A 22,357-nucleotide genomic window follows, 5' to 3' on the forward strand; every position below is an offset into this window, starting at 1 on the left:
TCTGTAGGTACAGTTACGTGAGCAAAACATCTGCACTCTCAGAGGAAATGGACAGATATTTAGAAAGCTTTGAATGTCAAATAGCAGGAATGGATGCTACATATTTCCTAATCATATTTTATCTAACATGAGAAGGCGCTATCATGACATAGCCTGGGATATTCTGTGAAATGACCACAATGTGAAATGAAAAATAGAGGAATACATTTTCCCATGAAAATAGTTGGGCCATGACAGACCGGTGGAATGTCAGGGTGTGGAGGTTGGGGGTTTTGAATGTGTGCATACATTCATGTTCCAATCCAAGGCCTCCCAGATCAGTTTCTGACTCAACACTTTCAGTTCCTGGCTAAGAGTTCTCAGACTGTATCAGAAACTTAACCAAACTGAGTTGAATAGCCTCAGCTCCTTCCCCTGGGGTTCTAGCCTGAGAGTAGATTCTCACATCAACCACGTTTTCACATTTTAGTCAGTGTTTAGGTCCTTGAACATTTCACAAGGCTTAATCCTCTCAAAAGACAAACCACAGCACCATGGTCACCTTGATAACTCTGCATGTGAGCATCTACTATTCACTCATCTTGCTCCTGACCTTAAGTTCATCTTTCTCACAAGAAACAGGTTAAATGCTGTGTCCAACGCATGCAGTCCTAACATAACTGGCAGGTACGATCCACTGACTTTAAGAATTCGAGCTCATTTCGCAAATTTTTTTGGCATCTGTGTTGCGTTGTCCTCGTTTTCGGCAGCACGGAGTTCTGGCTTCAGACCAGCCAGCTATGCAGGCAACACGACAGAGAGTACACTGTGTGCTTCTCATTGTCCAACCCCTGGAATGCGCTGACGACGCAGGGTTCACACTGGTTCAGTCGCACTGTTGCACTTTTCACTCTGGCCCTGTCAGGCTCTCATGCTCACCCAGCTATTTTTACACACGCTATACTTTTGCAAGTTTGTCAGTTATGCAAACATTCTTGGGACCCCGCCAGCAGCGGTATTATCAAGAACCCTGATGCGGAAGTACAGCCACACCTCAAACTGATGAATAAGTCAGCGTGCGTGTAGTCAGATAATATACGTTTCCCATAAGTTTTCTCAAGTGCAGGGGGAGTGGAAGTCAAGTCAGATGAAAAAAAGAGGGGAAAGAAAGAGAGATATTTGCAAATGAAAAAAGCTTCTCTGTGTCTCAGGCATGCGGCCAAACAGTACAAGTGCCAAGGAGGGAAGCCATTGAAGCCCGAGCCAAAGGGACTGAAAAAACTATTACTTCCCACCTTGTCTGTGAGTGGAAACACAGAGAGAAATTAGGAAAATGTGGGAGAATTTATTCTTCCAAAAGAAATGGAATGAAATGGGCATCGAGCTAGTAAGAGCTTCTCAGTGATAAGAAAAAAGAACAATAGCTGGCGATGGCTTGTACAATGAAGTGGGCATACGAATGAAGCACAAAAGCTATTGTTCAAAAAATAGCTGTTGCCAATTGTACATCTATTTATTAAAAAGATTTGTCCAACACCATGTTGGCTATTTTGATTCAAGGTTAAAATAGGCAAATTCATCTTGACCTGACTCTCAGGCTTTTGTTTGGGTGGAAGCACCAGACAGCAACAACAACGGCGCTGAAAATAATTCATGGAACACATGAAATTGAGAAGTGTTTCAGTATTATATTGTTGTAATAATGCTGTCTCCTCCGTGGTCAGTGAACTGTGTCAAAAGAGAAGAAAGTGAATTGTGCCTCCCTCTTCACAAAATGTTCATTCATTATGCAGAAAGCAGGAGAGTGTGGTTTCTGTCTGAAAGCCTGTGAAGAACACAGAAAATCTGCAGATCCAATTCTCTCATTTTCCATCTGATTGATCTAACAGAACACGAATCCTGCAGAACTGCAACAAATCTCTCTACAATGAGTTGCATCATATATTCCTACTACCTCCCTAACAGGTTTCAGTACCTCTTCAAATCAAAACCCCAACCTACATTAAGTGCCAGAAATTCAGCAGGAAAAGAGGATGCAGAACAAACAACATGCAGTGTTCTAAATCTCTTCTTCTGTGTTGAGGGAAGCAGGCAAAACAGGGGAGACAGACAGACAGACAGACAGACAGACAGACAGACAGACAGACAGACAGACAGACAGACAGACAGACAGACAGACAGACAGACAGAGCATTAATAAAACATGACTGCATGATTTTCCAACCTCAAAGAGGCGAACACAGGAAGGCGCACTCCCAGAGCAGTAGCTGCGGTTCAGCGCAGGGTGAAGGGAACAGTAATCTCTAACTAGCTCAACACTGCAGTGCACTAGTTTGAGCTGTGGGGCACAGCAGCGCTCTCTGATCACACTTGTGCCAATTCGCCGCCTTCCACAAGCCTGACTGACGTCGTCTTCTGTCCTTTCATTCATGCCGTTTCTGATTCTTTTTTTGTTATTCTTCTTACTGCAGGCTGGCGGTAAAAGAGGTGCAGGCTCAACAGAGACAGACCACAGTTTTGTTAGTAGTTTTGCAGAAGGTGATGATGACGATGATGACAGCCATGATGCTGTTCACCGTGCCTGCAGGGCTATTTAAGGAAACCGAAGCCTTTGCATCACCGCCTCTCGTCGCTCCTGCTGGCTTCTCATCAATGTCATGTGAACCTACGCACCGACATGGGTGGGCCCTGGCATGGAGCAGCTCTGCATAGGCCAAGAAAAATACAGAAACTCGCACGCACGCACGCACGCACGCACGCACGCACGCACGCACGCACGCACGCACGCACGCACGCACGCACGCACGCACACACACACACACAGGACTGTGATGACTAACTTGTCTTTCTTGGTGACAATTAGTAATATAAAGTTAACATTTTCCATTGTTTTAACCATCTGTGGACAGCTGAGGTGAATATATAACACACTGACAGGTCTGACATCATAGCAGGCTTACAAAAAAAATTAAATATATGAAAACATTTCAATTGCAGACATTTTAAATTTATATGTGGTTTGAATGGGAACCAACAAGCAAGCGACAGTGAGCGTTACTGTGATTTTCCACTTGTCTGAGTCAAACTGCAGCGACAAAGAGAGGAGGAAGATGAATGAAAATAAACTGGATAGCTTCATTTTTGGTACTCTTATGTTGATTTTCTCTGACAACTGAAATAACTGCCATCAATCAGACAAACCAATGGTGAGACACACAGTCCTTCCTGGTGCCTACGGTGAACATTCAACGCTGTCGGTGAGTTTGAGCTCTAACCAAAACCATCGACCGTTGACTGTACCCTGGGGACACCACAGCACACATGCACATGATCTTCTGGAAGCCATACATTGTATTTCAGTTCTGCTCTCATCCAGAGCAAAAGGGAACCACACTCTTCGGGTGGACTGCAGATCAAACCTGTGGCCTTCAGTTGGCTGGAATGGCTGGGACACATTTCATCAGATGCCAGATCAGCTGTGACGCAGGAGGCGCTCACTATTAAGGCTGCAATAAACATTCATTGCTGTCGGTGGGTTTACATGAGAATAACTCACTGATCAATGAATGCAGACTGCGGTTCAAACACCTCAGAAACCAAACAGTCATGGGGTTCGACAAGAGCAACTGATGATACAACACGCCAACGGTAATGTGGAAAAGGAAGGTAAACCAATGTTTTGCATGATCTGTGTCCTGATGAACAGGACGTCTTCAAATAGATACCACTAGCTGTCCCTCCATCATTCACAGTTTCACGGTATAGCTTTAAATTAATTTGAAAGTTTGCCTAAACCAGATGAATATATTTTCCTCAGTTTCTGCTATTGCTATCTAGACACATAGTTAGTTTTGGTTTCTTTGTCCAGGTTTTGAGATTTTTGTCTCTCTGAGTTCCAATACAATGGGAGTGGAGGGAATTTCCCTTGTCATGCTCACACCACGGGGAAAAGTCTGATATTTGAAAACGTCTCGTTGCAGAAATACTGCCTCCCTAATAATCAAAACAACACTCTGTTGACAGTTTTAACGAGGACTATTTCTTCAGCAGAAAGTAGTTCCAACGAGGACTGTTCACAGCAAGGTCTGCAGAAAATCCAGAGTAGAAAAGACGCTTGCTTCTGGAAGAGATGATGCAGAATCCTTCAAATGTCATTTCTCAAAGCTGTGAGCAGCACAAACAAGATTTCTATCACCTCCATCGCATGAGGGTGGAGACAGAACTCACAGCATATGATAAATCTGGATAAATAAAGCCAAAAGTATCTGCATAGTGGTAAGTAATAAAATATTACATATTTCAAAGCATACCATAGAGTGTCAAGCATCACAAATTGTGGTGTCAAATCAGGCAGTGAGTGTTTTTAATTCATTACAGTACCCAATGAAAAAATCAACTTACAGAAACTTCATATTCAGTATGATGAATTATCTTATTTACTGGATTTCTGAGGCTGACACTGATGCAATACTTGGGAGCTTTTATTCTTGATGTTTTAGACCAGTGATTCAGGAATGTTCTGTTACCTGAGGCTCTTGCTTTCACAGACACTAATTGTATTTCTGTGTTGTGTGGACTCAGCGCAGGCATTTTAGCTGACGGTCTTATCCAAAGAACACAGGTAGGGGGTTCAGCATGTTGCCTAAAGCAGGCTTCCCACCATGACCCAGATGTTAAATTCCATGACTTTCCCTTGATTTTTCCATTACTAAACATGACAGTTTCCACAGCCTCAAAATTGTATTCTATGAAAATCAACTGCAAAAGAATGTGTGAAACAAGCTGGAAAATCCTGTCAACTACGTTCCATGAAGCTACCGATCTTTGGATATTCTGATATCCCCTGACCTAAAATTCCCAAACTCTGCCTGTCTGCAGCTCCTCTCCAGACTCCACATACATGCAATATTGCAGGAATTCCAAGGCCAGAGGGAACAAGGGCACTTTTAAAGAGAGACAGGTTGCTGTGGGAGCTGTGCCTGGGACTTTAGTAATTGCAGGACAGTCACCAAATGTACTGTAACTAAGATGAAAGGTGAAACAGAGAAACATGCTAAATTCTCCCCAAGCTCAAATCAACCCACTCAAATATATATTCTTAAAAAGTGAAACAATGTGTGCCCACAATTGTTGGAAAGTTAATCAGCCTCATAACTCCATTTCAGAATGTAATTGGAGGATACAGACATATGGAAATAATCTCAACATTACGCCCTGTAAGGTTATGTTAACATCGCTGGGTAATTTCAAACACATATGTATTTTGGATCTGCTCTGGCAGAAAAATGGCAGTTTTTTCCTGTATTTAGAGAGGTTAAGTCTTAAATTCAACTGTCAATAATGAGCAAACTAACACCATTTCTCCTCACACACAGAGATTCTACCTCCATTGTTGAGAAATCTTGAGGTGTAAAATATAACCACTGTGTAATATAAAATCAGTATTTTCATATATCATCTTTGACTGCTTTTCAGATGAAATTACTGTGAAAATGTCCATTTGTTCTTTGCTCATACAAAACAATTAAAGGCAAATGTGGAACCTAACATATTAATTATTCTTATTTTCCCTTTTTTTAGAAAGAAAAAAAAATCTTGTCTGTTACCTCTTATTTAGAGTCTCTGAGAATTGTATTCTTGTCATGGAGAAAAACGTCACTAAAACAACCAAAAATTCTATAAAATTAAGCTCTTTAAAGCCTGAAGCTTTTTTAAGCTCTGGGATACATTACTGAGTTTAAAAGAGGGATTAATCTACAAAGAAATAAGTGAATGACTTAATGAAATGTCAGCACAGGTTTGCCGCAGCTTTGAGTAGAGTAGTATATCTATAGAGGCCTGTGTGCAGTGGATGGATACTGTTCGCTACATATATTAGGGCCACACAAAAGTCTGCTTGTTTATCCCTGTGGAGTTGGGCTTTGTCATCACACACTGAAGTTATAGGCACTGACACTGGGAACAGCGTGACCCACTTCTCCCTGACCTGGAAACACTCCGCAGGCTGACCCCGAGTCTAACAGCATGAGTTGCATCAAGCGAGAAAAAAAAGGGACAGTGAATCAAATCTAGGCTAATCATAAATTATTAAAGGCTAAAATGATAAGAAAGCATGGAGGTCAGCAGCAGCAGCTCCCAAACACTCTGCAGCACTCACGCCATGTTCGCAGAGCAAAAGGCTGGGGCACCCACGGGAGAAGACGAGGAAAATCAAGTGAAAGAAAAAGGCATTTCATTCTTTATCCGCTTATCTATACATTCTCTTCAGTCAAACACAGCCCTTAGGCTAACAGTGAAATCCACTTTAAGGGAGCGAAAAAACCTCAAAGGAACAAGGAGAGGCATCTTAAGCGGCATCAAGCGTTTGACTGCTCTGCTGTGTAGCACGCAGAAAAATGAAAACCTGGTGATCTTGAATGACTTTTAGGCACAGGCATATGAAGTTAGCCCAGTTATGTGAGGACAAAAGAAAGGCATGTGCTGGATTTCAGCCAAGTAGTTCCATATGGGTGTTGAGTTCATTGGGTCCAGGTGGCACGTGGGAGCATACATCACATGGAGCTCCATCATGGATCTGCTGCCCCCTTGTGGCTTGGAATGTGCAGTGATGCAGGAGGCCTGGATGCTTGTGCTGAGTTATGAGGTAAGTTTCATGACAGATGAATGCCCAATTAAAGAGGACATCTTTGCAAAACATTATGTAATTTAAGTCTTTCCCTGGTTTATCACATTTCTTTAAGCTGGATACCATCATATAAGATTATCCATTTGGACATAAAAATTGTCAGACATACATAACATTTATCTATTTTTTACCTCCAGTACATGTCAATACCTACTGTGTACATTTCCCAAGAGATGATGGCTAAAGTTTACTGCAAAGAACTGAAAATGACACCTAGACTCACTGAAAGCACTCATGGGCAAAGCTGAGGAGAAAAGTGCTGTTCCCAGCTGGTAATGATTAACCATGGAGTAAAGGTAGTCACCAAAGGACCCTGATAACCCCACTGGCAACCCACTCGGCAGCTATTGGTCAGCTGTGGAGTTGGACTAAATGGGGGGGGGGGGCACAGCACGGTGTCAAGGAGGAGTTTCAAGAGGCCAACAGAGCCAAGTCAGGGTGGTACCAGAGGAGGAGCCATGGAGTCAAAACATGTAGCAGACTTTAATACGTGGGATGTGATCTATTTTCTGAAAGAGACTTGCTTTAAATTAAAGTTTTAAGAAAAACACAAGTCGAAACGATGATTTACATCAAGTGTAAGAAATTTGAAAGATAAACTACTATTTCAAATGTCCGTGTAAATGATTAAGTGTGCAGTTTCAGCTTTAATGGATTCCTGCATTTTACCACTAACCCAAAGAGGTACAACTGTGCCGAGGACACTGCACTCTCATAGGTGTATAGCCCTATGAGGCACAAATCAATGCCCAATAAATGATCATCTGCACGTTCATGAAGATAGTGATGGATGCTCCAAGTTTGGGGATAAAGATTCAGATGAAGGGTCGAGGAAAAAACAACAACAAAACTTTTTCATTTGAGATATCTGAGTTGACATCAGGACTTCAACTACAGGGCTAGTGTCGAAAACAGCTGTTGCTAATTCAGCTATTTGGCCCCTGACCTGGGTTTTTCGGTCGCTGAATGGGGGTCTCTGAATTCCCACCCCTGTCAGAGCATTTACAAGCCTGAGGAGCCCTGCTGCAGCCTCCCTTGACCCCAGCATCACCCTTGCCCAGTGCATGCACCGAGGCATCCTGGGAGGAGAATAGGGCCAACAGAGAGAGAGAGTGGCCGCGGCCGCGAGCCCACCTCGTCAAGTTTACAACCCAATCAAGCTCAGCCTCATAAATCCACGCCTCCTCCTGCAGCGTGCAACAATGCCGGCCATTCACTGTGTGCGCAGGTTTAATAGTTCCTCTTCAGCTTCCTTCCACTTCTTAGTGAACACCACCCCCTACCCGTTTCCTCTAGCAGGTTTATAGAGGCAGCGATGAGAAAGCCCAGGCCGGAGGAGAGCTGCACACAATCAGGTCAATGCAGAGTCATGGCGAGGTCAGCAGTTTCTGAACTGTGTCCGACCTCTGACCCCCCCATGGTACCACCTGGCGCTTCGATGGCAGCCAGGGGAGTCCTGAGTGAACTTCGCCTGAACCTGGACCTTAACATTGGACCATTGCCTCACCCCTGGTCCTTTGTTCCCGGTTTCCTCTGGGCCAAAAGTCACACATTTCTGACATTTTTACATCTCACATTTTACGTTTCCATTTTATCCATAACACAGAGCCACTTCAGATGACAGCATGAGCTGTGCCTTTCACACAGGTTATGTTCTCTGACCACTCCACCAATACACATCTGCACAGACACAATGGAACAAATCAGAAAACAGAAAGGTGGATTTCCTTACCTGAAATGTACAGTATTAATCGTGTTACATGTGGCTGCTTGATGCTTGATTTTTACTGCACACGCTGTTTTTTCCAGTTATTGTTTAGGAACCAGATGAGCCATGCTCATTGAGGACGCTAACCCATTATTATTGAGCTTATACTCCCCTCTGGTGGATTTGACAGGAAATTATATGATATTCCATAAACTTTCAGCACGCTACATCTCTTAACCACTAGATGGAGCTACTATCTAATGATTTTATTTGATACTAGGAGGTAAAATCTGACCCAAAATGCAGTATGAACAGAGAAAAATGCTTGTGTTTTTGTGAGTTCTGTTGATTTTTTTTTTTTCTCACATTTACAACTATAATTCAGGGAAAAATCAGTCAGGGCTACATGCCCATTGATTATTACAATTCACTACTACAGAATGTAGTGGGAAAAACAGATTTACTCAGTTAGAAAATATATCAACTGGGCTGTATCTTTCCAGCTGTTTGTGAACTCACCCATGCCGTCGTTCTGTTCAGACTCCAAAGGATGGTCACTGTAAAAGACTGGAAAAAAAGATACACAGAGGTAGGTTAGCTGTAAGCCACTTGTCAGAGAGATATACATACACTGACACAGACATGAAGAATAATATCATCACAAAACTATGCTTTACTGGACAATTCTCCAATTTCCTCAATGCAAACATTACACACAAATATTTACGAGGTTCAAGATGTGTATCATATGGACTCTTGGAGAGCGTTTCCTTTTATTTAGATAGAATTACAGAATACATGCATTTGTCTTTGTAACACTGAAGTAGCAACACAGTTAGAAGCAGCACAGCAGCATGATTAACCAAGGCACACACAAGTATAGCAGACTTTTCAGACCAAAGAGCTCAAAGAACTAAAAGAAGTAAACTCTGGAACTGATTGTGCAACACATTTTTCACTCACAAGCAAACAACACTGAGTAATCTTGTTGTTCTATGTATTTACTGTTGTGCTATGCTGATGTTTCAGTGGATGTAATGAGTGAAAGAAAAGGAGACATGCAGAGGTCTAAGTATTATTTAGTCCAGGGCTTGAACTGGAATATAAACACTGTTAGAAACCAGAACAGCCTCCTTAAGCTTCATATGAGGGCAAGTCTTGCACAAGGCTTGCCCTCATATGCATTTTCAGGTACTGATTTGTAGTAGTACTAACAGACCATTGAACAAGTTAAGAATACACATCCCACAGAGCTTTGTACAGACCATTCATGAATACAGGATTTTGGAGTCCAGAATAGAAATCTAAAACCCAATTCCTTTTTATTTGTTAACATATTTGTTACAACAAAAATAATTATTGAGGCAATAATACAAGAGCAGCCCATTGTTGAGTGCATTAGAGTTAAGTCTTTATATAAAGAGGCAGTCCTGTGCATCAAGTGTAAAGCCCAACAGGACTGTTTTATCCACCAATATCTGCTCTCTTCCTGTGCAAGAATGATTGTTTCCTGGATGAACAACTGGGAGCCTATCATGTTGGGTGACTGAAATGAATTTATCAGTGGGAAACTACACAAAAAGAAACATGAAAAACAGTTTCCCACATCCAACCTACTAATTGGCTTGAAATGAGGCTTTATGTTCTCACAGTTTCTCCCTCAATATCAAATACATCAACACTGCTTCAGTTTGTGGGTCTACAATAGATGCTACTAACTTCATTAGCTGCAGAGCTAAAATGATAATGCCAACAGACTAACCAGCAAAGCAAACAGAAAAGCAATGTAAAAATGGCAAATCCTGCTCTGTATTGGCCCTCAAAGCAGTCCCAAAAAAAAAAAGGTTACCGCACACATATAGCCTAAGACCTCAAGTTAATCCAATGGTTCTTCACTTCTTGGGATGGTGGGGAAAGATGAAGACTTTAGTGTTGGTTCTATGACAACAACAGAGAAATTGGTGTGCTTTTCTTGTACTGTCACCTTCCACATCTCGACATTACCGAAGTCAGTGTTATAACAAAGAAAATAGTTACTGAATCTAACTCCAGTTGTGAGTACGTTTGTAGCCTTCTACCTGCATGTTATCACAGCCATAGTAAAGCACATTATTTTTACTATGCTAAGACATTTGTCACAGTAATGATGGTATGGCAAAATCAGAGAACGTAACTCCAATGATGAAATCGGTATACTGCCCACCCTTAGGATGGGTTAACAAGACCAGAGGTTGTTTGCACATGATGTCATGTTATTCTTTTGTTGTGGTGCTAATTGCAGATGGAGGGCCAAGAGTGATTTTCTGCATAGGAAGTGCTATAACACACACTGAAAATGCTTATGTTTTGTGTTGCTTACGGTTGCTCAATTCAATCAAACAAAGAAATCACAAGGAACTTTTATTGAGTTGTTGAAAAGTTGTCGTTCATAAGGGTGAAAAATGCAAAAGAAATTGACAAAAGAACCAGAAAAAATGGCTTGTTAACTGTCTGTGGTCAAGAGGAGCCGAGTCAGATAATGGTGGAAATGGTGTAACATCAGCTATTGTTTTAAATCTATGGAAATAAATTTAATATAATGGCTAAAAGCAACGCAACTAACATCTGTTAAATCAACGTTAACGGTTTCACCTAAACTAGCCCAGTAAGAACTTTCCTTTATCTTGTCCATTGCAGTTTTTACTTGCAGCCCTCCATTTGAATTTAACGTCACGTCTGCAAACAATCTACTAAGCGAATCTTAGTTCAGTCAAAGAGAGAAAGTTAAATTCAGAATGTGTACGATTGTATTTTTCTGTTTAACAAGGAAGATAAGTTTAAGAATATTTCCTTTCTTGATAATTTGTGAGTTATTTTGTTTATTAGACTAATAAATAAACAGCTGGGGGGGTCACTGCAAGCAAACCCATGCAAATATATCAGCCTCACCCATCGCTCGTTGTTGGGCTGACATATTCATAATCCTACATATCGCTCAACCCTTCAACTGAGTGAAAGCCAGGATCAGTTTCACCAGTGACATTCTATTCAATGAACTCACCATTGGGCATTGCTATAAAACAAATAGCAAGCACTGCAAATTAGAGACAACAAGTAAGCTAATTTCCATCAAAACAAAGCCATACACAATAAACAGGATTCCGTTAATATATTAGAATACATCTGGGGATCATCTGACTTAGATCTTTATACAGTGTGTAGCTCTCCATGGCATAACATATTCAGGCTTGAGGTACCAAACCAGTCCCTCACCCTCCACCACACTGACTGGCAGCATATCGGTCTCAGTCATTTGGCATACCAACTGGTTGATGGCCTTGGACCGCCACACATCATGGTTTATCCCCCCGGCTAGCAGCGACATGATTTTTGGCTGTGAGCCAACCTTCGACATGGCAGCTGGGTGCTTGTTCTTAATGTGGAAAAGCATAATGCTACTAATGGGAAAAAAAAAATGATGCTACTAGTATAACATAATGCTACTTCCATTATTTATATTAACATTTGCTAACATCCATTACATCTGTGCAACTGTCTTGTGCAATATTACATATTTTTTAATGTGTTTATATGTCTTTCTGCTGTGCATAGTTGCATACTGTCAGTTTTTTACATATGTAAACAAGGTACAACATTTAAATACGTCAGCCTTCCAGCTGTTAGAAGGTGTATTTTGCTGTTTTTATTATTACTAACATAGCTAGACTAGCTGTTTCCTCCAGCTTCCAGTTTCTGTACTGTCTATATGATCTCAATTTTGAAAACTGTCCTAACAAGAAAAACTACAGCATTAGTAATTTGGCCAACACTTAAAACAAAGTATGCACAGATCTTCCTGACAACGTGAACCTTTACGCCTATGTAAATAATGACTGTTGTCACAGAGAAGTAAAAGGGGATTAGCATTTGGTTAAAAAGGAGGTCAGTGTGGGTGGTTGGGCTTGCACAAGTTTTCACTGAGAAGGCCACAGTAAATCTTGGTTCCTTTGAAACATAACAGTCTTTCAGTAACTTTAAGTTTTTTTTTAATTATTAACTCAATTTTAATCATAGTGGTTGCAGTTAAGATGATTTTAGGTGACTTTCCATAGATAACCATTATAATATTTGTTAACTGTACGGTAAATACTGAACCAATCAGGGTGCATCATAAACAGGAGAATTTGACCACACTGATAGGACCAAATCTGATTCTTAATCCAGAGTCTGATATATTGTCTATCATTTGGGTCTAACCATAACCCCAGGACAATCTGCTTGCTTCATATTGGTTACCCTCATGCTGTCTGAGCTTTATTTTACACCCACTTTTTTCCCCATCTTGCCTCCATCAGCAGCCTGGCCATCTGTGCAGCCTGCATCTGCATCCAAGTCTCACTTACAAGAAACCCGGCAAGCTCTATCACTCACATCCAGACGGGTGCAGAGTGTGGGCTGTCGGTGCCTCAGATCCCCCTATCTGTGTCAATGTACCACCCTGCTATCAACAGCTGTAGACCCCTGACCTGACACACGCCAACTGCCCCCCTCACCTCCACCCCTGCCCCACAGTCAACACCAGCATATGTTCTCCCTGGAGCATACACCAACACACATAAGCTCTGTTCCAACACACACGTGCCTCAGTCCTACTCCCATGAACAGACACACACTTATATTGACGAACAACACACAAACAAGTATGCAGACAGGGATAAATGTCTGTGAGCACCTCCGACACACCGAGATTAAACCAAACCTCTCACAAATAATGTGTTCAATTTTCTTTTGCTGTAGCACAGCATAGTCTGTGACCAATCTGACAGTTTGGTGTTCATTTGATCAGGTTTTGATTCATGTCTGAGGTTTCTGCCGCCACCCAAAATGGAAGTGAATGGAATTTCATTTGTCCTGCTCACAGCAATTAACAAGACAAACCATCAGTCAATGCTACCATCAGCATGCTATACATGATCACAGTGGCAATGCTGACATTGTGATGTTTATCAAATATACTCCAGAACATTACAGAATTCAATAAGATCTACTTGAAATTAAAGTTTTGTACCTGTAATCTTTTGTTAGTTTTGTACCTACAAACTCTGTATCTAAAGTTTATACAGTCAAATCTGCATTTTGAATGTTTGAATATTTATGTGTTTTCCCAGTTAACTAAGTGTTCATAGTAATTGATCATTTCACCTTGTTCCATAAAGCCATTTCTGAGCCAGTTCTGAGCTCCAAAGAAAGCAGCTTGTCCAAAACGAAATGTCTTTCTCCTCTATGAATCCTCCCTTTTTCTTAGTTATGTTATTAGTTATGTGTAGAAAACCTATCCATGTAGTAAACCTGGTAAAAGTATGTGTGCACACACACTGGTTTTCTGAAACTTGCTACTGGTTATACTGTTGTAATGTTTCACTGTTCATTTGAAACTCCCATTCTACATTTAAAATCATTACTGACCATATTGTTCATTATTTCAATGTTAATATTTACTCCATTTTATGTACTTCCAGTTCATTTAATCTATTTGCGGGATTCTTTTATAATCTATTGTTAGAGTCATCCTTACTTTATGTATCTACTTGTTAGAGCTAGGCAGAATTTCATGACTTCAATGACTGGAAAAGTTTGCTGCTGGACGGTAGAAGAACGCATTTTAAAATCTAAAACGCCACAGCACGCTTCAGAAAATGCTCTTTCAGCATAAGGCCAATGTCTGTACAAGGACAAACTGTGAGGATATTGGTCAGTCAATCAATCAATCAATCAATCAATCAATCAATCCCTCCTCCAACACGTCATTTTCCAATTTTCAGTGCTGCTTTCTGGTCAGCAGCATTGAGTTAAGCTTTCACCACCTGAAAGGAGCAGGCACATCCGCATTTGCAGAACAACCAATGGGAAAGCCCTGACCTGTGATTGGCCTATGTGTCCCCCTAAAGCCTGATTCAGAGGTTTCTCTCAGGCCACTTGAATTACAATATACCAAAAGGTTATTATGAATTCTTTCTTTTCAGTGATGTGAAGAAACAAAAAAAAGCCAAAAAAAAAAAAAAAGCCAATGCCAGCCTTAATAGTGGCATTTCTTGGATCAAGATTAAGACTTGTTTCAGTCCATACTCCAAGGCTGCAGTGTTCTCTAATAATGGACCAACACTAGAGAAGAATGGAGCTCTCCAGTGTGTGGTCTCTGTTGCTAATCCTCCTGACAGTTTATTGACCATTATAGCCCGAAGGCTGGGAAGGCTTCCAGCAGCAGCCAATACAGCGAGAGCCAGCTCCGCTGTGGCCCATTGTGTGATGACAAAGAAAGGCTGCATCTTTAACCTTTCACCTCTAAAACCTCTGCAACCTCCAGCACAATCAGTTCGCCATCAAAATAACATACCGCCTCTTGTCCCCTCTGTCTCCCTCCTTGTGGATGGAACATGCTATGCATGCTCAATATGGTATTTAGCATTAGTGGCTCAGTACTGTATCAGCCCTTCAGCTCAGAATCTGTGAGCGCTTATAGGCAGACTGAATTGCAAGTGTAAACAAGTGAGCGCATATACGTTTCTTTAGGGTTTGATGCTTTGCTTTGTCATATATGATAGTAAACTGAAAATCTCCTTTTGTTTTAGACTTTATATTTCAATACAGCAGAATTCACATTGCTTGCTAGAAAGTGCCATATGGCTGAACTTGTTGATGCAAGAGGCCACAAAGTCTCCTACCCTCTGAAATCCCCAACCTGCAGCCATTAGTACTGCCCAGGAAGCCCCCCGTCAGCATTCATGCAGCCCCTATATCAGTCCATCACTGTCCCCTGCTCTTCTGTCCCAGATGGCTGTGGTTCCGCATGGCCAGTGGAGGGCAACACCAGCCTGTTATCTGAGTAGGTTGGCCCCTACCTGCCTGCCTGGCTGGCCGTGGGTCAGCCCCACTCTTATCTCACCACTACAAAACAGTCACAACCTATCACATGTCACACTGTAGGCCTGTCTGCACAGGACACTGCACAGGACAGAGGGAGAAATGATGACAGAGGTGTAGTGAGAGGAGTCAGTGAATTGGTTTCGAGTAGAGATCGACCCATTTTTCAGGGCTGATACCGATACCGATTATTAATAATCAAGCGAAACCGATAGCCAATATTTAGAACCGATATTCGTTTGCAGTAAAAATGAAAATTTTGTCATCAAAATTTAGAGTAACACACCTGGGACTAGAATGAATACAGTATACTGTTTGTTTTGTGAAAGAAAAAAAAAGAATCACAACATCACAAAACACACAAAATCTTAACTGAAATGCCTTTAAGTTTAATTATTTTAAAACAAAAAGTGGTGATTAATGATTCCCTTCCCTTCCCCTTAATGATTAAGAGCAAACCAATAAAGATGGTGGTAGGAACCTTGGCTCACTACATTTATTTGATAGCTTTAGTAGTTACTTTTCAGATTAAATTTTTACATAAAAGAGCATAATGAGTAAATAAAGATTAATCTTTCAGGGGTTCCCAGAGTTTTTCACTTATATTTATTTATTTATTGTTATATTTGTTTATATATATTTAGAGAAATAAAGGCACATTCTGAATCTCAGAACAGTAGGCTAGATGTAAACTCTTGTGCTTAGAACTGTATGTCGTATTACATGAATAAGAATAAGGCACTTGGCAACTGTAAATGCAAACAATAAAGGCTTCATTACACACATGAGTTGTAGATGCGATGGTAAATTTATTGATTGAAAATAAAACGACTGAGAATAATCTCCTCGACGTGTGCTCTCTGCCTGACTCATATCCCTGGACTTTACAAGTGACAGGCAAAAAGATGATCATTTAACACCAGTAGTTATGTTGCTGCACCATAGTGTAGTGAGAGCACGAGCGCTGAGGGAGAGGCGACAAGGACACGTTAGCGTGCAGTACTGTTAAACTTATCAGCTATAATCACCTCCGGTGTTGTTTATTGATAAACCAGGAGCCATCCAACAGGCTGAGACACGTTAGGAGATTTATTATTCCCACAAAGTAACGGTAACTGAAAGGGTCTATATTATTATTGTGCGTCTGGCCACAGCTATAAAGCGGTTGCGGCAGTTATAACGTAGCGGTGGGTCATCATGAAATATGCCTTGTTGAAGTTGTGAACAGTTTCATCTCCAGAGCCAAACAGCGGAACTAAGCAGGTTTTCCTCCCTTATACTTGCTGTAGTCTACCTACCGGTATGTCGTTAGCTCTTCTTTTTTTGTGTGTTTGTGTTTTTTTTAAGTAAGTAAGGAGCTTCAGGTCATATTCACTTGGTTACATTTTTTTTTTTTTGGGTGCATCACACTATTTATCTTGCAAAGTCGTATGCTTGATGTGATTAGACAAGTAGGTCGGTGAAATGTCAACTCTGGGCTTGCATGTTGTCACTGAAATTAATCATAAGGTTGTGGTATTCTTAAAACTTCATCATAGAGGGTTTTTATTGCAACTTCGACTGACTCTATTGCCTTATCTCTGCTGGATCGCCGCAGCAGTTGTCTGCTTCTCCGTGTCTGTGGCACTCCATGTAGAGGCTTCAGTGTTGATTGGCTGTCACTGACTCACTTGTGCCATGTAGCCAATCAGTAAGGGCTGTGGGTGGGACATTCTTACACAGCCAAGAGCGGTGACTTCAGGGGGAGAGACGGCTGCATCAGAGCCAAAAGAGTGCGTTTTAAAATACATTAATTAATTTTATCGGTTATCGGTGGAAAAAACGGCCGATGCCGATCATCGAAAATATAGCGAATATCGGCCGATATTATCGGCCAGGCCAATAACTGGTCGATCCCTAGTTTCAAGGCTGCATTTATGGCAGATGCCACACTAACCTAGCTGTTGGCCATGCCACCACAGTGGGGTCACACAGGTCCTTCTAACAGAACCTCTGATACCCCCACTGAGTCTCCTTCCTACCATGAATAAACCCATTAAAATGATATTCTGTCCTCTTTGACTGAGCAGTCGCAGCTAATAGAGACACAAGACATAACTTTCCATAAGAATCAGTGTTTTTTTTTGTTTTGTTTTTTTTACATCAAGACAAACCACTTTTCACCCGTAAATAGATCATTTTGATCACCCCCCAGCTGTTGTGGTTCAGAGATGTCTACAATATGTTTATTTATTAGTCTAATAAACAAAATAACTCACAAATTATCAAGAAATGAAATATTCTTAAACTTATCTTCCTTGTTAAAGAGAAAAATACAATCATACACATTCTGAATTCGTCAAGTTTCTTCAAACCTGGCAGCCTGTCTTTTAACAAAAAAAAAAGAAAAACAGACTGCTGCTTACATCACTGCTGTTATAACCTTCTTACACATTAGACTTTAGAATTCTTTTAATCTCATACAAGGCAATGCACGGCAGAGCCGCACATATCTTTGAATTTAGATCTCAAATCCTGGTCAAATAAAAACAAAAGACATCATTGGTCCCAGACCTCTGAATCAGAGGTAATTGTGACTGCCATTTCAAGCAACTGGAGAAACACTTATCCAACCAGAGCTCTGTAGGCATGATGTCATGTTTGTACATACCAAGCCAGCTGCACAGCTACACCCATGAAAGAATATGGAAAGAAAAATGCCCACAAAAAAATGGCAGGAAGCATGGATGAGACTGACAGCTGTACAGGTTGTTGTAAATCGACACACAGAGTCTCCTTAACTCTTAAATTTCCTCGATCTACGTGACACTGTGGTAACAGCTGCACCAGCACCTGAAAGTGGCATAGTTACTTAAATTACTTGATTAACTTGTATATAAATGTTAGTATTGCTATTTCTAATGAATGCAAAGCAGTAGGTAAAGATTCAAACCAAAGCCAGTTCATGAAAGCGTTTGTCTGACCTTACGCATTCTAGGGTGAACAGGGAGTGGTGCATTTTATATTTCTGGCTCACACTGGGGGAAGAGAATACATGAGCAATGAGAGCCACCATGGCTGAGCCTACAGAGAGCTCTGCCTCCAGAAGCTTTCTCCAAACATCTCTCAGTCTCACAGTCACTGAAGCCTCTGTATATGTAAACAGCTGACTGACTGATGCAGGGAGGACATCACAGATGGGAAGTGTTTTGTAAGATTACACTTGAACAATACAGTTGTGGGTTGTGTGACGTCAGCTCTTCACTCAATCAGTCAATCAATCAATGACCCCTCTCGACTGTAAGATGGATGAGAGGAAGCAGCAGTCACAGATAGATCATTGTTTTCACTCTGCAGCAGGGCAGAATGAATCCTGTGCTTGCTGAGAGGTCAGAGCAGAGAGGGCCGCTTTACCCCTTGGGCACCACCCAATCCACCCCCTCCCACCCCACCCCACCCCCAACCCCCCACCAGCAGAGACACCCAAGCATGACAGTAAGGAGTTTCAGTTTGCCTCAGACAGACTTGAAGGAGCAGATGGAGTTATAACCAAGTGGAGAAGGGAGTCGATGCCACTGTTACGCGACCACCTGGCTTTAGGAGGCTGCTGCTGCCGGATCACTCTATCTAGCCTCATTGTTCCTTTACGGTAGGTCAATGTTGCTTCCAGTGGGTGTGACCGGCCTGCTACCTTACACCGGCTCCCGCAGGTAAACGTAAATCAAACACTGTAGACCCCACGTCAACATGACAAACAGTCCAGTTCCTGATTAGCAGTCTGTCTTTAGCAGAGAGTCTCTCAGCGCTCCATGGTGGATATTACATGTGACAGATTGTGAAGGAACTCAAGTGTTCCTCCGTGGTCATCCCTTTGACCTCTACACCTGACCCTTGACCTCGGTGTGTAACACAGCACAGCACAATGTCTACTCTGTCCTCCCCGCAGCTTCAGGCTGACAAAGCACACAGTCCCACAGCGCTGCCTTGCAGTGCCATTCAAGTTCACAGGGCACGCTCCGAGGCTCACATTCAGGCCAGAGGATTGACACTGTCTGATCACCTGGAAGTGACAGAGGGAAGATTATTTCATGATCAGTGAGAAGAGTTTCAAACTTTTTTTTAACCTTTGCAATGCCCGCAAAATAACATTATCATCACCTGGAACAGACCACTTTTAAGGCCTGTAAAACCGAATTTAAGATATAAAGTCTTAATTAACTACTTTTTATATATCTATAAAGCTTTATTATTTAATATCAGATATTTAAAAAATTTCCATGACTTGTAGATGCCTTGCATTAATTGTCACCATATATATATATATATACATTGTTTTGTTTTTTTTACAGTATTTAATACAACCTAAGGTGTTCAGCTCTGCAGGACCCTCTGCTCAGTCCATTATTACAAACACATGCTGCTCAGATGTTGCTCTAAAGGAACAGTTTGGCATTTTGGGAGACTCTCATTTGCTTTCTTCTCAAGAGTGAGAGTGATGTAAATCTCATGTATATGACTTCAGTACAGAGGTGGAGTGAGGATGTTGTCAGCCAAGGAGGAAACAGCCAATGTGGTTCTGAGAAAGACAAACGAAATGCCGACAATACTAGACAACTACACAGTGTTGTGCATTTCTTTGATAAGTGCATACACAGAAATGAAACAGACATATATATATATATATATACATATAGACACACGAAACCACATCCTGACTTCAGCTCCATACAGAACACACAGACGTGAGTGATCTTTTATTGTCACTCTCAAAAAGAAAGCGAGTGTATTTCCTGAAACGCTGAAGTAGTCCTTCACAGATTTCAAAGATACCAAGTAAGTCAATTCACTTAAAAGAAGGAAGACTTTCAGAACGCAAGTAACTGACACAAAAGACTGTTTTACTTATTGTGTACTTATCACCAGCTGGCAATAGAGAACTTCACAACACAATGACAAACAAGCCACCATCGGCCAAAATACAACTATCCAATGGAAGTAAGGAGATACTTCCATATATGGATCTAAAGTAAATATTGAGAACACCCTAACTCTTTATTTCAAAGCATAAATTTAGCTTTTTCTGAAAACATGACTAATCAGTGATGGATATTTGTGTTTAACCCACTTAAGGTTATGGTTAACCCTTTTTATTTAATGCCGGCCACAATGCAGCCTTGAAGATCAAACAATGGGGTGAAGACCACTTTTAATAGCCTCTTCCATAGCACAGTCATCAGCATATGTTGTGTTAAACTAATGAATGTATGTCTTTATCTCTGCTAATCCTAGTGGGCAGCCTGGTTGAGGGTCACACTGTGGTCAGCGGGGCGGGGGCTCCGTCACCACCGCTTGACACGCTCAAAGGAGCAACTTCCCTTTCATCATACCAGGGGTCAGAGTTTTACTACCTCACAGAGCCAGCAAGCATACTGCACTGTGCAAACTCAGGCTTATAGCAGCCATCTGATAATAATCATCTTACACAACCACAGCCCCCTCACCCCAAAAAAGCCAAACTAGAGGGATCTGCCTGTGGAGTCACCATGTTCCTTACATTAGGATGTGTTTCACCTGTTAATCTCAGCTCAGACTACCAGGATCCACTGATCATGTCTGACATTAAATTGTGATGGAAAACTGATCTGGGAGACAACATTTAGCCTTGAATCTGTGTTGCCTTGTTGAGGCAGGTTCCCATTCTTGACCTCTTGAACTGTAGCGTAGCTTATCTGGAATGTGTTGAGTAACAATGGGTCATTTTTAAAATTAAATGAACTTATTAGCATAGAACACCTCCCTGTACACAATGACATAAAAGTAAATGTCTCCAGTTTACTAGTTTACTACCAAAGGTCTTTGGGGTCTCTGTCAGTATTTACTTCCATAATAAATGTCATGGTCATGTATATTCGAAATAAATCACTATTACAATCTAATTTCAGTATTTCGACTAGAATTATTTCTTTTCCACTGCAGTTTTGCTTGCGGCTGACTTGTCGACCATGAAACTGACAATGAAAAGTCAATATTATAAAATGCTTACCATTCAAAAAAAATAGCAATATATGATATGATAACTTTTAAAGTTAAGTTTGAAACATGAAAGCTTCACTAACAGCTGACAAAATGCTGTTGTTGTTGTTGTTTTTGTTGTTTTGTTTTGATTTTTTTTTTTTGGGGGGGGGGGGGTCCAACCCCTGTCCATAATTCTTTTTTTTTTCATCTGTGTGAGGCTCCTCCACTATTGCTGGGGTCAATCAACAGCATCCAAAAAGATAGCTCCATTTAGTATGAAAGTTGCCATATTTCAATATATTTCCTTCACTTTTTGTAACATAGTCAACACTAACATAATAATGTATGCTGCAATTATTAGTCAATTAAACAATTAGTCAATTACAAGAAAATGAATCATCAAAAGTTTGTAATTAAAATCATTTACCAAAAAATGCAGGTTCTACACTGTGAGAATTCGTTACTCTGATTCATATTATTGTATTTTGGACTGTTGGTCGGACAAAATCAGATGTCTGAAGACAGCTTGGGCTTTGGCCAAATGTGATGGACATATTTGTCTATTTTCTTATATTTTAAAGACTAAATGAAAAAAAACAAATGAACAAATTTATCAAGAGTAGAAAGAAGCGTTGGAGGCGGTCTTCGTACGCACTTGGCCCATTGAGGTGCACAAACATAAACTCAAGACAGCAATCAGGGAAGGTTTGCTCATAACGGTTTGTGTTTGTGTGTCCAGGTAATAAGTGTTTAGCAGAATCCTGTGAAAAGAGTCAAAGTGCACAGCTCTGCGAGTCCTTTCTGTTGACTGTGAAATGACTGTGGGGTCTGGTCATCGACTCCGTCTGTAAATCAGTGAGGATGACTGCGCTGCGACAACCAATCGCCATCTTCTCAGCATGGAAGGATCCATACACCAGACAAATGACTTGTGACCTGAAGTGGCTTTCTTCTCTAATTCAAATATCCAAATAAGTGACACCTAATTGTTATGACTGCTGACAGGACACCCTGCTTTCCCCTTTAAAATGGAAATAGCGTTTTTAAAGTGAAAGTGCTCAGCTGCTCTTTTATAACACTCAGGACAACTG

At 41.1% G+C, this 22,357-nt stretch overlaps 1 protein-coding gene across 1 annotated transcript in view; it reads right to left on the reverse strand.

Moving 5' to 3' along the window:
• nr6a1a (nuclear receptor subfamily 6, group A, member 1a) overlaps nucleotides 1–22,357 on the reverse strand; it is a 93,002-nt gene that overhangs the window by 60,452 nt on the left and 10,193 nt on the right. Inside the window, exon 2 of the mRNA XM_070964026.1 lies at nucleotides 8,892–8,939. Coding sequence (XP_070820127.1) covers nucleotides 8,892–8,939 — 48 coding nt within the window. The remainder of the gene's footprint in view (nucleotides 1–8,891; nucleotides 8,940–22,357) is intronic.

The sequence above is a fragment of the Chaetodon trifascialis genome, chromosome 6 (assembly GCF_039877785.1).
Source record: "Chaetodon trifascialis isolate fChaTrf1 chromosome 6, fChaTrf1.hap1, whole genome shotgun sequence".
Taxonomy (NCBI): Eukaryota; Metazoa; Chordata; class Actinopteri; order Chaetodontiformes; family Chaetodontidae; genus Chaetodon; species Chaetodon trifascialis.